Source organism: Odocoileus virginianus, chromosome 2 (genome assembly GCF_023699985.2).
Source record: "Odocoileus virginianus isolate 20LAN1187 ecotype Illinois chromosome 2, Ovbor_1.2, whole genome shotgun sequence".
Taxonomy (NCBI): Eukaryota; Metazoa; Chordata; class Mammalia; order Artiodactyla; family Cervidae; genus Odocoileus; species Odocoileus virginianus.
In genome coordinates this window covers 30929936-30946624 of record NC_069675.1, presented here as the reverse complement: position 1 = coordinate 30946624, position 16689 = coordinate 30929936, and the positions used below count along the sequence as shown (strand labels likewise).

At 36.0% G+C, this 16689-nt stretch overlaps 1 protein-coding gene across 26 annotated transcripts in view; it reads left to right on the top strand.

Moving 5' to 3' along the window:
* Positions 1-16689, top strand: part of NRXN1 (neurexin 1) — a 1158212-nt gene that overhangs the window by 1006722 nt on the left and 134801 nt on the right. For 16 of the 26 annotated variants that reach the window (XM_070478134.1, XM_070478125.1, XM_070478138.1 and 13 more), the window contains 2 exons: positions 4256-4345; positions 5717-6036. In XM_070478134.1, coding sequence (XP_070334235.1) covers positions 4256-4345; positions 5717-6036 — 410 coding nt within the window. The remainder of the gene's footprint in view (positions 1-4255; positions 4346-5716; positions 6037-16689) is intronic. The other 10 variants (XM_070478191.1, XM_070478188.1, XM_070478222.1 and 7 more) reach the window with 1 other exon arrangement.

Below are 16689 nucleotides of genomic sequence, written 5' to 3'. Positions count from 1 at the left end.
CCTTCTCCAGGGCAGCTTCCCAACCCAGGAATCAAACCCAGGTCTCTTAACATCTTACCACTAATGCCACCTGGGAAACCCAATATCTTAGAATAATATGCCTAATTTATGACTTCATGTTCCACTTGGTAATGAAAATCATGACGTAGAGGCAAAATGTGGGCTTATTCCTAGCAAACTAAAACAATCTGAGCTATTCCTTACCCACTACTAGAAGGAGTTTGGGAATCATCTGTTAGAAGGATATTGTCACTCTACTGTAATTAGATGTGTCTTTGTCAATAATGTATTGGACATGAGTTTGAGCAAGCTCTGGGAGTTGATGATGGACAGGGAAGCCTGGCGTGCTGCAGTCCATGGGGTCACAAAGAGTTGGACATGATTGAGCAACTGAACTGAATGTATTTATATTTATTTTTGAAGAAAAGACATTAATTTTTTTATTCTAGTAGAACAAAGAATTTAGAGAATAAAGTCAACATATAATGAAGGAAGCACCATCTAATTTCCTATCCACTACACCAAGAATAAAGTCTGTCCTTGGAAGGCAGGAGAAGAAGGGGATGACAGTATGAGATGGTTGGATGATGTCACCAATTCAATGGACATGAGTTTGAGCAAAATCTGGGAGATAGTGAAGGACAGGGAAGCCTGGTGTACTATAGTCTATGGGGCCGCAAAGAGTCAGACATGACTTAGCGACTGAACAACAACAAACTGGATTTCAAAATCAAATATTCCAATTTAAAAATTATTATCAACTAAAAGGCATCTGAAATTTGGGGGGTTATAGGATTGTATGACCCCATTTGTATGGCTATCTTTCTTAAATATCATTGTGTCATTTTATACCTATCTCTGCTGCCTACTCTAATTTTTTCTTCTTGTTAGATCACCTCTTTGCTATTCATTGGGAATTCAGTGTTTTGTTGTTTTTGTTTTAAGCTGAGTCTCATCAAGAATCTTCAAAAGCTATTGCTGATTTAAATTGTGCTATAGCAATCATGCTAATTGTTCTGTGGGTGCCAGTTAAAGGTATGAGGGCAAATTGTATGTGTGTATGCATGTGTATGTATGTATTCTTGTGTTTTTATGCACTCTTTTCAAAATCATTCAAAAGCCATCTATTCCCTCCGTCTGTATTGTGTAAGACTTTTCTCTCTACTTTGAGTGTGTGTGTGTGTGTGTGTGTGTATGCTCAGTCATGTCCAACTCTTTGCAGTCCTATGTACTATAACCTGGCTGGGCTCATCTGTCTGTGAGATTTTCCAAGCAAGAATACTGAACTGGGTTGCCATGTCCTCTAGGGGATCTTCCTGACCCAGGGATCAAACCCGAGTTTCCTGTGTTTCCTGCATTGGCAGGTGGATTCTTCACCACTGAGCCACCTGGGAAGATTTCTTTCTACTTTCCCTGCTAATGATAACTATGATTATCTACTTTGTGGTACGGGGCAGTTATTATTAAAAAATAATGAACTGATTGACTAAATGGATGTTCAAATCATTAAAGACCTAAAATTATAATTGAAATGTTTCCTTTGAAAAGTACAAAGAGAAACTTAGCTACATGCAGTCTATCCTCTGGGCACAAGTGTTTGCTTTCTTGTGAATGTTGTTAGCCTGTGAAGATGAGATAATGGTGCCATGGAAGCTATCAGAATTTAAAACAAGACTTCCTTTATTACTTCATTCTACAAACATTGCTTTGGAGTTCGTGTGATAAGTATTGTGCACACAATGAAAACACAACAGTAAGCACTACAAACAATACCTGACCTATGGAATTTCAGAGTTCAGAGAAAAAACAGTTATTGAATGTGCGATTGCAAGGTCAGTTCTTGTTTCTATAGGACATATATCAAATGCGAGGAAAGTATTTATTCAAGTGTCCTGGTTTAACTTGAGAGTGTCAGTGAAGACCTCCTGAGAACTAATGTTCCTGCCAAGAAGACTCCATTAATGAGTCATGTTTGGCTAAGGAAAGATGAGAATGGGATGGGAGTGAGGGAAACTCAAGTAGAGGAGAGTACAAGTGAAGAAATCCAGAGGTGAAAGGAGGACTTTAGAAGAATTGAAAGAAGTCTCAGTTTCCATGAGGAGGGAAAGAGGAGAGCAAGGCAGTGACCACTATGAGATGAGGTAGGGGAGGTGGGAAGAGACCAGATCATGGAAGTCATCATAAACCTCATCATGTTGGTTGATATTTTATCCCAAAGGCAACAGGCAGGTTCCAATAGATAAGTGGCATGATTGGGTAGTGGCTGACAATGTGGAGAATGGGTGGGACTGATTGCAGAGAGGATCCAGGGAGATCTATTAGTATATTGTAGTAGTAACTGGAAAGAGGTGATTTGCAGTCTGGACTTGGGTGATGTCTGAGGGAATTTTAAATCATTTCTGATGATGGGAACACTCTAGCATGAAAACTTGGACAAAAAACTACATAATTATAAAGTTGTCAGGAGAATTATACCAGTGTAAATTGGTATGCATGTTGGTCAACAAAGAAATCCATAGAGCAAAGATTATGTGTTTTTGAAAATAGTTTATCAAATAAGCATGTTCATTACATAAATCATATATGTCAAAAACACATTCATCAATAAACGTGCTGCCATAAGACAACCAATATTAAATTTTAGTATATTTTTCCAAATATATATGTATATAGGCACACAAAAGGGAATGTAAATTGAACACACTTTTTGAAAACGAAGATAGATTTGGAATTTAGGCTATATTACCCTTTTTAGAAAATTATCAATATGCCAATATATGTTCCCATAGGAAAAAAATATTCTAACATTTTAACAACTTCATGATACAGAGAAATACATATGTGCTTTTTTTAAGCTGTATATGTGATTCCATTTTGATATTTGCACTTTCAATTAAATACTAATGTATGAAATATTTTCACTCATGTAAAACTTCAGAAGACAAATTGATAGAGTCTAAATGATAGTTCTTTTCTCTTTCTCTAAAAGTATGTGACCAATATCATGGTGGGTTTTTTGTGGTAAGTATAGTGTACAATAAGACTAGCCCAAGGAAACATATTAATTATTCTAAATGTAAGAAAATTTATATATTTTATCTTCCCCAGTAAAATGCTCTAGTTTTTCCTATGGGCAGTACTACCATTCATCATTTCTTTCACCTCTGAGTTCCCATCTGAGCTATTACTAAAATTCCTTAGTGCAAGATTCCATGTTAACTAATTTTCATAGAATAGAAAAACTTCTGGCAATATACACAATTGAGTGCTGAGATGGAAGCCTAGATTCTTCCTAAGTGCTTTATAGATCAAGAAAACAGTCATCTATTTGCAAGCATTATTCAAGGTCATTTTAAACTATGTTTTTATCAGATTAATTTTTTGTTCAAAGAATCAAGGCTCCTACTACACAGTTTAGAGCTATGAACACGGACCACTATTATGGTTTGTGTTTGTTCCTGAAGCTATCATGCCTTTTTTAGAATAGTTTAATAAAAAGCAAATATTTGAGTATAAAATTTTTTTTCAAATGTTATACACCTCAGCATTTCAAGCTTTAAATGAAACTGAAGGACATTCAAATAAAGTCACTTTTGTCAAAGCCTTTTCCTATCATAACATATTTGGATGATGCAAGATGTATTCCCTTATGATGTCCAAGTGGTTGATAAACCGATTTCTGTGGAATATAGAAGAACTATTCGGACTTTGTGGTTTCCTTAAATGAGATGAATAAGAATTTCTCTTTTCTGAATAGGACATAAAGTATGCGAGGCCTATTTTAGATGCCTCAGTGTGCCAAAGATGGTTTTAAGTTTGGTGTTCATAAATTACTAATCTGGAATAAGAGATTGAATGTATTTTGAAAACTTAAACCTGTGTCACCTGAACATGTTTAACTAGTTAATAAGAAACATCAAAAAGACAAAACCCTGAGATCAACGGTCATTTTTTTGTAAAGCTATTATATGCTGTTTAAATTGGTTGTTCGGGTCTGTCTATAACATAAGTTTTAATAACCTAGCTCAAATGCAGATTTCTAATTTTCAATTAACATAGGAATAATTTTGTTTGCTAAAATAAAATAAATGAATGAATGACAAGTCTGAAACATGAAATGTTCTAGGTAGAACTTTTTAAAATTCCAAATTTCAAAAAATCATGTGGCAACTGTATAGCTCAAGCTTTAAGTATTAACTTTTAACCTTTGACCTTACAGATTTTAACCAATGAAATGTCTCTTTAAACTTTAAAGGAAACAATGATAACGAGCGCCTGGCGATTGCTAGACAGCGAATTCCATATCGACTTGGTCGAGTAGTTGATGAATGGCTACTCGACAAAGGTAAAAAACATTGATTAAAACTTCAAATAAAAAAATAATTTGAACATAACCAAGTAGTACTTCATTGTAACACTAATAAACATAAAAAATAAATTTTCCGTAAAACTAAATTAAAAACAGATTTAAAACAGTAAAATGTAGATAGTAATATTTGCATTCCTTGTATAATACTTTCTATACATTTTTAGACGTACCAGCTGTTTAATAATCTTACCCTGTTAACTTAAGGTTAAAGGGACTGTTAAATATAATCCACTAACTCAATCTATGAAGGTACTCACAGCAAGCATTAACCCAAAATGATAAATCATTCATAGATTATATTACATGTTCCAGCCTCTAAATTATTAACTAAAATATATGTAGTTCTGATATCTTTATTATCAAACAAACAAACAAACAAAAAAACAACTCTTGGTTTTAAACTCTAGGCATCTTAAATAGTGGGCAATATGGATTGCCATTCAAAATGAAGTCCCTTTAACGTTTGCAACCTTCTAAGAGCATTTGGGAACAAGCCCTAATTAAAACTGAACTTAAAGTTGTGTGCATGCTTTTTATGAACAGAGAGCAATCTGCTAAAACTGGATACTCAATTTGATGATTTTGGTACTGTTGCTGAGGATTGCTGTTTGATGGAAATGTGCCATAATTTCTCCATTGGTTTGTGTATCATTCCTGAAGCCGCTTTTTACATCTGAAGCTATGTGTTTTTTTCATTTGTTTTGTTTTAATAGACTTGCTGAAAGCCAATCAGAAAAATCTTTTTGGATTTTTTGTTTCTTTGTTTTGTCTCTGACACACTCAGTGTAAACCATGTGTTTCTTTTCAGTGTATTTGCCAGAAAAGCAGAATAATTCAAATAACAATGGACTATTGCATTCAAAAAAATAAACATTTCTAAAGAAGAGCATATGGATACATGTGGCCATTATGTGAATTATGAAATTTTTGCCATAAATTTAAAATTAGATTTCAGCTGCTATAGACTAGTTTCTGCCAGTGGTATTTTAGAACAACAAATACTTGAAATGTTAGATATCTTATATATTTTTAATTGATCAATTTAGATTTGAGATCTTGAGGTAAAAGAGAAAGCGATCCACTGAAAATTGATTTACAATATATATCTTTGATTGGTCTTTTAGCAAAGGCACTACATTTACAATAAGTTGAGAGTTTATAAGTATTTGCCAGTGATTATGCATTTCATGGACACCTCATTTATAAGCAATGAATTATGAGTCAAATGCCTCTCTTATAGTTTATTGCTCTCATTATCCACCCCATGAAAGATCTGTTTTATCATCCTTTATAGAATGTAGAGTTTACAATCAACATTTTTGCATGTATGTAATATTATTTTTACAGGGCGTCAGCTCACAATCTTCAATAGCCAAGCAACCATAATAATTGGCGGGAAAGAGCAGGGCCAGCCCTTCCAGGGTCAGCTCTCTGGGCTTTACTACAATGGCTTGAAAGTTCTGAATATGGCAGCCGAAAATGATGCCAACATCGCCATAGTGGGAAATGTGAGACTGGTTGGTGAAGTGCCTTCCTCTATGACAACTGAGTCGACAGCCACTGCCATGCAGTCAGAGATGTCCACGTCGATCATGGAGACCACCACGACCCTGGCTAGCAGCACAGCCAGAAGAGGAAAGCCCCCTACGAAAGAACCCGTCAGCCAGGTGAGCACCTGGCTTCATTTCTTCATTTTGAATCTGTGACTATGAAAGTAGACTTTTCTGCATGTGTGTCTTTTCTAGAATGGGATTACTTCTGATCTCAGTCATTATGGCTTTTTTGAGACTTGCTTAATATGATGAATTCAATTTGAAGATGAGATGTTGGCTTGTGGCTTGTGAACTTTGACAAACTTTGTGTTGGTTTGTGTGTGGCTAGGCTGATGGTCTTGATCCGGAAACCTTGGTCTAGACCAAGCTAAGGGGATTGCCTGAGCATTATACACAGTTTTCACTTTTTAAGTTAAATGAACAAGTAAATTAATGAAGTATCTGAAAGACCTTGTTCAAGCTCAAAACTTCATCAAAATTAAATAAAAGCAAGTTTTGAAAATTTAAAAAAAGAAATTACCTACAGTACTTGTATTTTGAAGCCTGAAAATTTTGAATTGGAAGGCATGTGGGTCTTGTCATGAATGATAAGTCTATTCATCTACTGTTGGTAGGAAAAATGCGCTATTAGTTTATCTGAGTACAAAGACCCAAAATATGGTATTTAAAAACTGTCTTGAGCCAACATATTTTGTACATTATGTGGCTAACTGCCCTCACTCAAAATACTCACTGAGCTTATTTTTCAATCTTGTCTAAATTTTTTGGGAAAAAAAAGTTTTAAATGTCACACAGTACAAGAACTGTACAATTCAATGAAGATATTACTTCACTAATGATTTGTTGTGTGTTTATTGTGTATGGCTTATTTAACAATAAGTGGATTATTAAGGCAAATCTGATATAAGAAAGCCAAACCAGAGCAATGATAAACTCTTTCCTTTAAGCAAAGTAATTCAGAAGAGGATATTCTAGGACATTTAAATTGGAAATATTCTTGTGAATAAAATTTTAATTAACCAGATTTTTTCCCCTCAGAAGTCTTGCTTCATCATTAATGAAATTGCAGCTGCTTAAGTTCTTAGGTAAACCAGATATATCCCCCAATAAGGAAGTATCAGCCTCATTTTAACATGCTTTATCTATTAGTACTTGCTATGTAGTAAGAAATTATGTTTATTAAGAAAATATGTGTAAAATAGCTATTTCATTTACAAGTTAAACATCTAGAAATGAAGAAATTAAAATTTATGCATTTTATAATATTAACTAATGTAAAAGGAAAATAGTTAACTGCCCATTAATTGCCAATGGAAAGACTCTCTATTATAAGCTATAACATGTTTAAAGATAGCAATGGTTTATGGAAGTAAATGATCTAATCAATTAGTGATTACTTGGTTCATTTGAGGAGGTATTGACTTAAATAAAAGATTACTAGGTTCATTAAAAAATAGATATTTTAGATCTTCAGATTTCAGATTTCAACAGACCAATAGTAGCAATTAACTAATTTGTATTAATATACTACAAATATTCAATTGTGGCAACAGTGTTTTAAAGTTGTACTGAAAGCTTTTAAAGTTCTCTCATGAGGATATGTTTGTGATTACAGGTAATAAGATGTGAATGTATGAAAGAGAGACTACTGGAGAAGAAATCAAATTGCTTGTTTTTGAACAGCAGGCTAATTTGTTGTGAATTTTCTTTACTTCACAATTGATTTTCAACTGCCCTCCAACTACAAAGAAATTATTGATATATACAGAATTTAAGTGTTTGCTAGAATTATCAGTCTTGGAAGTTTTCAATAGGAAAGTGATTTGTAATGCTCAGTCTAAGACTATAACCTTTGACCCATTTTTGCAGGTTGGATGAGGCATCTTCCTTCCATAGTGGCCGTAACTGCCTGCTTTTATCAACTGTCTTACTCAGTTGTATGCCAGGGAGGGTCATTTAGTTTTCAAAAGCCAAACTGGACTGTTTTCTCAATCAACGTGTATTTTCCTCAGTGATAACACAGAGCCACTTTAAGTTACAATGGCTATGTACCTTAGGGTGATTGCATGTTTTAGAACTATAGAAACAGATTTTTGGCAAGCAGAATTAAATTGGATTCATTTCAGATAGATGAGATGAGATTTTTTCAGCCATTCTACAGGGCAAGTAGTGGGGAGAAATGTATTTTTCAGTTTTCACAGAGTCAAAGAATATAAAAGAGAATTCACAAAATGTCATCCCGTAAGATTCTGTTTACATTCCTATTTAAAAGTAAATATGCTTTAAAAAGAAAAAAAAAGTTTTTCTTCTCTTGATAGTGATCAATTTTAAGGCTGATATCTACTTTAGAAAGGCATGATCTATGTCATGAAGTAATGGATACATTTATCAACCCTTCTGATTAAATGACTTCTAGAAATATGAATGTAACAATATTAGTAGCACTTTTTAATATGGGTTATATAAAATTCACAAAAAGTTATTTTGCTTATGATATTTAGTATCTAAATGTTTCCATAAGACCCACTCATCCTAACAAAGAGAAACTTTCTATAAGGATAATCTCAGAAAGCGAATATTTGCAAACTCTTAACAGAGTAAAGTTCTTCAGGATGCTGAGAGCTTCCTTCTTGGGGTTGGAGGCAAAAGTGTCACACAAGATCTCTGATGGCTAAGTGTTCCCTGCTCGTCTGAACAATATGGCAATCTATGCTGTATATGTGAAAAAAGTGTTAGTAGCTCAGTCATGTCCAACTCTTTGCAACTTCATGGACTGTAGCCCACCAGGCTCCGCTGTCCATGGAATTATCCAGGCAAGAGTACTGGAGTGTGGGTAGTCATTCTCTTCTCTAGGGAACCTGCCAGACCCAGGGATCAAACCTGGGTCTCCTGCATTATGGGTGGAATCTTTACCGTCTTGAGTCACTGGCCAAGCCCTTGATGTATATGTAGCTTTATGTACATGAGTTAAAGCAAGTTAACATGCAAAGGACAATATCCATTCCCTTTGATTGCCAGTTTGTAAACAAAGGAAATTGTTTCTTTTGAGATCAAGATTTTGACATTTCTTTTGGTCTATGCTTTATATCACATTTTGCAATATTGTGTTCTTTCCATTAAGAATATTTTATAAGTTCTTTATATACTGTAGACAATATGGATCCATGGTATTGCCTTTTGGTTAGAGAAGGTATGGTATAATAGAAAGATCACAGCTACAGGTTTCCAGTTTCAATACAACCTCTTATCTTTGTGAGTATCTTGGACAAGATGGTTAACCTCACTGCACTCTGGCCTTGCTTGCTATCTCTCTAAAATAAGTGGGTTTAGGCATCTCTTGAACTGTGTTGTTCTTGTTTAGTCACCAAGTCATTTCTTACTCTTTGGTAACCCCATGGATTGTAGCCCGCCAGGCTCCTCTGTCCATGGAATTTCCCAGGCAAGAATACTGGGGTGGGTTACCATTTCCTTCACCAGGAATCTTCCTGACCCAGGGATCAAACTCATGTCTCCTGCTTGGCAGGTGAATTCTTTACCACTGAGCCAGCAGGGAAGCCCCATGTACCCGGTGGTATATCAATGTAATTATTAATAGAATCCTTTTTTGACTCTCAAAAGCATCCCAGTTTGGTCCACAAATTGTATAACGCTCTACTTTGACAACATATTTAAAATCTGTCTTTGCAAGAAAATCATTCTTCATAAGAATAATAAATAAAGAAACCCTGTCTTTTACACTAAGAGTAGAAACTGACTCTGGTCTCCTTACCTGATTCAAGAATCCATAGTGTTTTTCATCTTCTTTTCATCTCATTTCAAAAACCTTAAAAAAGGAGAGAAATAAGGCTTTGAGAGATTCTGGCTTTTGACCGGAGGGACTATAGTTTGCAACTCTTAGAAAGAAATTAAATTGTAGACTGGGGCAGAATCAGTAAGTATGAGTGAAATGTACTGGAAGAAGTTAGTGGTTCCGGTTAGACTTTATTCAGAGTAAAGGTAGCAAATCTACTCAAGAAAAGGTGCTATTGAGGATTTTAAACCATTGGTAGGGTTGTCAGGACATGTGTATTCACTTCCTACTGAACTCATTGGTATTTGATTCCTGTAGAATGTTCCAAAAAGAATCCCAATTAGTGTACAAACAAAAAAAGTGTTTGAATGTGTTGGACACTGCTATTGCTTCCTGGCAGCTTTGGAGAGACTCATAAAAAATTAATGCTATTTGTTTGAAAAATGTAAGCAGAGTGCACACATATTTCCATGAAAAATATCTAAAGCTAACAAAAAACATTCTGTAACTTCAAAGAGCAAAATTTTATTTTTTATTAAAAATATTAATTAACCTTAGCTGTGGCTTCATTATTAAGAAATAACTGCATTACTTATAATTATGTGTGTTCCTGATAACCACTCTGCATTTTAAAATACTGGTGACATGAATAATTAATTTTATTTTCCCTAGTCTAATCAGTCTGCTGAATTTGCTTAAATTAACGTACATTTTAACTGCAAATTTTAGTGCATAGTGAAAAGAAAAACACTTGGGTGTAGATTTGAAAATGTATACAAAGGCACGTTCTTCTGAAACTAATGGTGCTGAGTAAGAAAAGTATAATTCATTGTAATTTTTAAATAGATAAGCACTGCTTTTAAAATGTGTTTTTCCCCTCATTACTGGTAAACAAAAGTTCTAGAATATATACATTTTAAAGAGTTTATTTTAAGAATTATTATGTCCAGTGCATTTTCTTTCTGGTCTAGAGGTTTCACTGGATGAAAATGTGCTCTCTTGATGGATGCAATTTTGGCTTTTGAGACATCCTTGGACAAGGCTAGTTCAAGACAAAAATATCCATTCATTCATTCATCCATCCCTCCATCAATCCATTTGTTCACTTAGCACATGGTCACAAAACACTTTCTTACAATACCAGACGATGTTCTAGTCACTGGAAATATAGCATTGAATAAAATTAGGCTCTTCTGTACAAAGCTCACATTCTAGTTAGGGGAGATGGACAGTAAATCATAAAACAGCATACGTGGGATGTCAAGTTCTATAGGAAAAGAGGAGCGAGGAGTGGGGATGTTTGTGTGTTGGGGAAGGGAGCAAAAGGGAATCTTTTATGAATAGACTATCAGTGATACGGCATCAATTATAAAAGAACCTTGGTAGATTAAAATTCAGATGTACTCCTCTCAGATCCGGGGCGAGGAGCTGGTCCAGGTGGGTGGGGTTACCCAGGAAGGCAAACAGGGCACTGTCAGGCTCTGCTGTGTCCTCAGTGTGGAGGTAGAAAGTGCGGGGCCAGATGGAGGGGCCGGAAGAGGATGGGCTGGGGTACGCTGAGCGTCAGTGGCGGCTCAGAAAATGGGGGAACCGGGACTCCAGATGACTCTTCCTGTTGGAAAACTCATCTCTTAGATCTTGGGATTCCTACGTGCTGGCAGTGGAGACCTGGAATGAGCAACACCCGGGTACCCTAGGTCCCAGACTTATCAGTAAGGAGTCTAGCTCATGTCGCCTATCAAGCAAACTTCAACCCTCATCAGTATCACCTGCCCCGCCCCACCCCAGCCCCATTCCCCACTTAGAGTCACTGTGAGTGGACACCTTGCCCCCGGGGTGTGGCCACATGTCAGGGAGTAGGCTCTTGCTCCAAAGCAGTGTGGAGCGGAATCCCCTGAGCCCAGAACAGGGTGAGGGTGACCTGTGTATGCCCTGCCCTCTGTGGTCCTAAGGACACAAGATGCTAATAAGTGTCTTATTAATTAAATAAGAAGAGTAAACAAATTCTAGAGAATATTTATGAGTGAGGAACAAATGACTCAGGGAATACAGCTTGATATTATTATTCTTATCCCACACATGAGAAAACCGAGGCCCAAAGAAACTAAATAACTTCCTCAAGGCTATGCAGCCAGCTTCTTTTCAGATTATGTTGAGGTGAGCTGGTCCTCTGCCCTTGAGCCTGGCCTCTGTTCGGAATCTCATCACTTCCTGCCTTCGCATATTCTTAACTAGTTCAGTGTGATCGCTACCGTAGGGATCAGGCTTCTCTTTTTGAAAATGCAGATATGAGCCTTAATACATCTGAGTATTTAAGATAAAGAGCAGGTTCCCTGAATAATCATCAGGGTCCATCCTTCTGGAGGCTCACTAGAAAATTTTATCTCCATTCTTCTCCACACCTATCTCCTCTGATCTGTTGAACTACTAATAGAAACCTCCAGAGGTCGTGCTATTTCACACCTCTCTCTTCTCTGCCTGCAAAGCCCTCTCCATGTTCACCTACCTGTTTGTATCCTTCCTGCTCTTCCCAATCTCTCCCAGTCTGCTTCTGCCTTCTGAGCGCTGACAGTCTGAAGAGGCAGCACTGACAAGGCTGTTATGGGTGTAGCATTGTGCAAGGGTCAAGGGTAATGTCTCCAGAAGCCTGAATGCACACTTAAATCTCAGTCTTGCTTTCCCCATATACTGGCTGCATTCCTTAGGCAAGTTAGCCTCTCAGTATCTCTGCTTTCCACCTATAAAATGGGGATGATGGTGTCATAAACTTATTATGAGGATTAGATAGTCACTATCGTATGAGAACTATGTACAGTCACTGCTATTTGACAATTTTTCATTGTCAAAAAAATTTTTTTTTTTCATTATGGTTCACCCTAAAATGAAAAGAAGTAAAAAATAGTGCCTGACACATGTAACCATTATACAAATAATAGTTATGTTTGAAAAGCATTCCTTAAGTATCCTGTATGAATTAAAGCATCTTTCTTACCTTTAAAATATTTTCTTCGCCCTTGAAAACAACAGCTCTGAATTGCTGTTTCTGAATCGAAGCGTCAATTGCATGGCACATACTGAGCTGAAGGGGCTTCCCAAGTGGCACGTGTGGTAAAGAACCCACCTGCCGATGCAAAAGATGTAAGAGATGCTGGTTAGTTCCTTGGATCCAGAAGATTCCCCAGAGGAGGGCATGGCAACCCACTCCAGTATTCTTGCCTAGAAAATCCCAAGGATAGAGGAGCCTGGTGGGCTAGGGTCCATAGGTCGCAAAGAGTCGGACACGACTGAAGCCACTTAGCATGCACACACGCATGCACGCATACTGAGCTGAATTCTCTGTTGAATGTGTTTTCCACAGGGAGGCAGCACCATTCCCCTACAAGCATGTTGAAAAGCAGTGGGAGGCAGGAAGTGATTCAGGGGGAGAGTTGTCACTAGCCTTTAGTGGGAGGGGACCGTGAACACTAAATATACTGCAAAGTGAACTGTCCACTGATCCCCATACCCAGCACTGTTTTACTCAACCACCAACCACCACCACTACCAACAGAAATTACTATTGACTAAGCAGCCCAGAAATTTCCTAGACCTGTTTTCTAGCTGTTCTCAGACAGAAATTCATTCATAGTATGGTGCTGAATATTGAAAATATGACTTCTGTAATTGTCCTCAATAACATGTCTTGATTAAGGAGCTTAAAAATTCAAGTTATACTCTTTTTTCAACGTGGATATGAAAAACATCAAGTACTTCCAGCTGTGACTTAGACTAAATTGGGTTTATGATTCTTGATATAATTTCTTTTGATACCATTTGGGAGAAATGGAATGATTAAAGACCCTGTATCTAATGAATATGTGACAGTAAATTCAGTGAGCATTTTCTCAGAAAGGACTGGTGAGATTGTCACCATTCTTGATATTTTAAGTCTCAGTTGAGGACAAAGGAATTACTTTTTATTAAGTCAGGTGTCAGGTGTGAAGTTGCTCAGTCGTGTCCGACTCTTGGCGACCCCATGGACTGTAGCCTCCCAGGTTCCTCTGTCCATGGGATTTTCCAGGCAAGAGTACTGGAGTGGGTTGCCATTTCCTTCTCCCTTTATTAAGTAATGAGTTATATTTAAAGTAGCAATAAAATAACCTTATCTTCTTGTCTTTAGTTTAGTCAATACTATGAATTCTTGGTACCATAATAATATGGCTTTCAAGTACATAGGTATGTTTATGTTATACCTGTTGGCTTATTCCTCTTTTACATGTAATAATTATTTTGTTAAGGAAGGGGAGGAGGCAAATCATCTGGAATAAGAAAATTGTGTATGCATGCATGTATGTTAACAATGCTTTTTTCTTTGATAATATATATAAAACAGTAGGTTTATTTTACTAAACTGATATCAAGATTAAATTTAAAGCTCTCTGATAATATCTTATGGAAGTAGAATTGATATACAGTATACTTTTGCCAATTCTTTTCCATTATAGGTTATTATAAGATAATTGAATATAGTTTCCTGTGCTATACAGCAGGTCTTTGTTGTTTGTCTTATCTATTTTATATGTAGTTGCTTATATTTGTTAATCCCAAACTTTTATTTATCCTTCCCCCTCCATTTCCACTTTGGTAACCATAAATTTGTTTTCTATGTCTGTGAATCTATTTCTGCTTTGTAAATAAGTTAATCCTTTTAAAAATAGATTCCACATATAAGTGCTATCATATGATATCTGCCTTTCTCTCTCTCTCTGACTTACATCACTTATTATGATAATCTCTAGGCCCACCCATTTTGTTGCAGATGGCATTATTTCATTCTTTTTTATGACTGAGTAATATTCCATTGTATGTATGTATACCACATCTCCTTTGTCCATTCATCTGTCCATGGACATTTTAGGTTGCGTCCATGTATTGGCTATTGTAAGTAGTGTCACTATGGACATTGGGTGCATGTATCTTTTCAAACTAGTGTTTTCATGTTTATGGATATATGGCCAAGAATGGGAAATTGCTGTGTCATATGGTACTATATTTTTAGCTTTTTAAAGAACTTCCATACTGTTTTCCATGGTGACTACAATATTTACATTCCCACCAGCAGTATACAAGAGTTCTCTCTTCTCTATACCCTCTCCAGGATTTGTTATTTATAGATATTTTTAATGATGGCTATTTTGACCAGTGTGAGGTGGTATCTCATTATGGTTTTGATTTGCATTTCTCTAATAATTAGTGATGTTGATCATCTTTTTATGTGCCTGTTGGCCATCTGTATATCTTCTTTGGAGAAAAGTCTATTCAGGTCTTCTGCCATGTTTTGAATGTTTTGTTGTTGTTGTTGTTTGTTTGTTTGTTTGTTTGTTTATGGAGCTGCATGTGCTGTTTTTATAATTTGGAAATTAATCCCTTATTGGTCACATCATTTGCAAATACTTTCTCCTGTTCTGTTAAGTTGTCTTCTCGTTTTGTTTATAGTTTTCTTTGCTGTGCAAAAGCTTTTAAGTTTAATTAAGTCCCATTTCTTTATTTTTGTTTCTATATCCATTACTGTAGGAGATGCAGCCAAAACAAGTATGGCTGTGATTTATGTCAAAGAGCATTCTGCCTAAGTTTTCTCCTAGGAGTTTTATAGTATCTAGTCTATGTACCCCTTTTGGTGCCAGTTCCATACTGGTTTGATTACTGTAGCTTTGTAGAAACCAGGGCACATGACTTATCCAGATCCATTCTTTCTCAAGATTATTTTGGCTATTCAGGTTCTTTTGTGTTTCCATACAAATTTTAAAAAATTTTGTTCCAATTCTGTGAAAGATGCCATTGGTAATATGACAGGGTTTGCATTGAATCTATAGATTTCCTTGGGTACTATGTGAGTTCTTCAATTTTCATTATTTAGTGCCTATATTAGGTTTTCTTATCAGTTAACATCACTGGAAATTTCAACAACAACAACAAAAAATATGTAGTACTATTCGATTCGAACTTTAAGAGGAGATTTAGTTAATTCATCTGCCTTTTAGAGTACTTAACAAAACATTGTCTTCTCATTGTGGCTATTCTTTTTATGTAGAATCTCAAGCAGACAAATAACACAAGTGTTAACCAATAGTTTCTTCAGTTAGCATAGTAAATGATAATCAAAACAAAAATATATTTGTGTATTTGTTTTTATTAAGTTGTTTATGGGGTTGGCCAAAAACTCCATCCAAGTTTTTTCTGTAAGATGTTACAGAAAAACGCAAATGAACTTTTTGGCTAACCTAATATTTTCAACCATAATGTATGTTGCCTGTAAATCTGCAGTACTTTTATTTAAAATTATGAATTAGTAAATATCTTTTGTGTACATAACATATAAAATACACTTTGCAAAGTATTGTATTCTTGAGGATAAAGGTGTGGTACCTAGAGATACAGGCCTGTATGACAGGAGCCAACTACTTCTTGGATGTGTAGAGAAACCGTGCATGAATTATAAAATGCCATAAATCAACAGGCATCACTGGCTCAATGGACAGGAGTTTGAGCAGACTCCAGGAGATAGTGAAGTACAGGGAAGCCTGGCGTTCTGCATTACATAGGGTAGCAAAGGGTGGGACACAACTGAGCAACTGAACAATAGGAAAAACAACTAAATCAACAAGAACAAAGCTTTTGTCCATAACAGATGGACAGTGTATTATTAACATTATCACTCACACAACTGAAACTCTGAAACAGAGTGAAAGGGTGGAAGATATTTTAGTCTTTTTTTTTTTTTAATAGCAAGTGTTTTAAAGTAACCCACTTTTATTACTTCACATGTCCTGAGTGTTGGCAATGTGCTAGACCTTACCCTGGATCTGAAATTACCCACTCTCTATGGAAAACTTCTAAAATAAATGTTATCATTCCAGTCTGTAGGCTTGATAGGGTAGCTGGTGACGCAGACCCCTTTTGTCCTCTTTTAGGACTGATTTTCCTAGTTAAGGGATCTG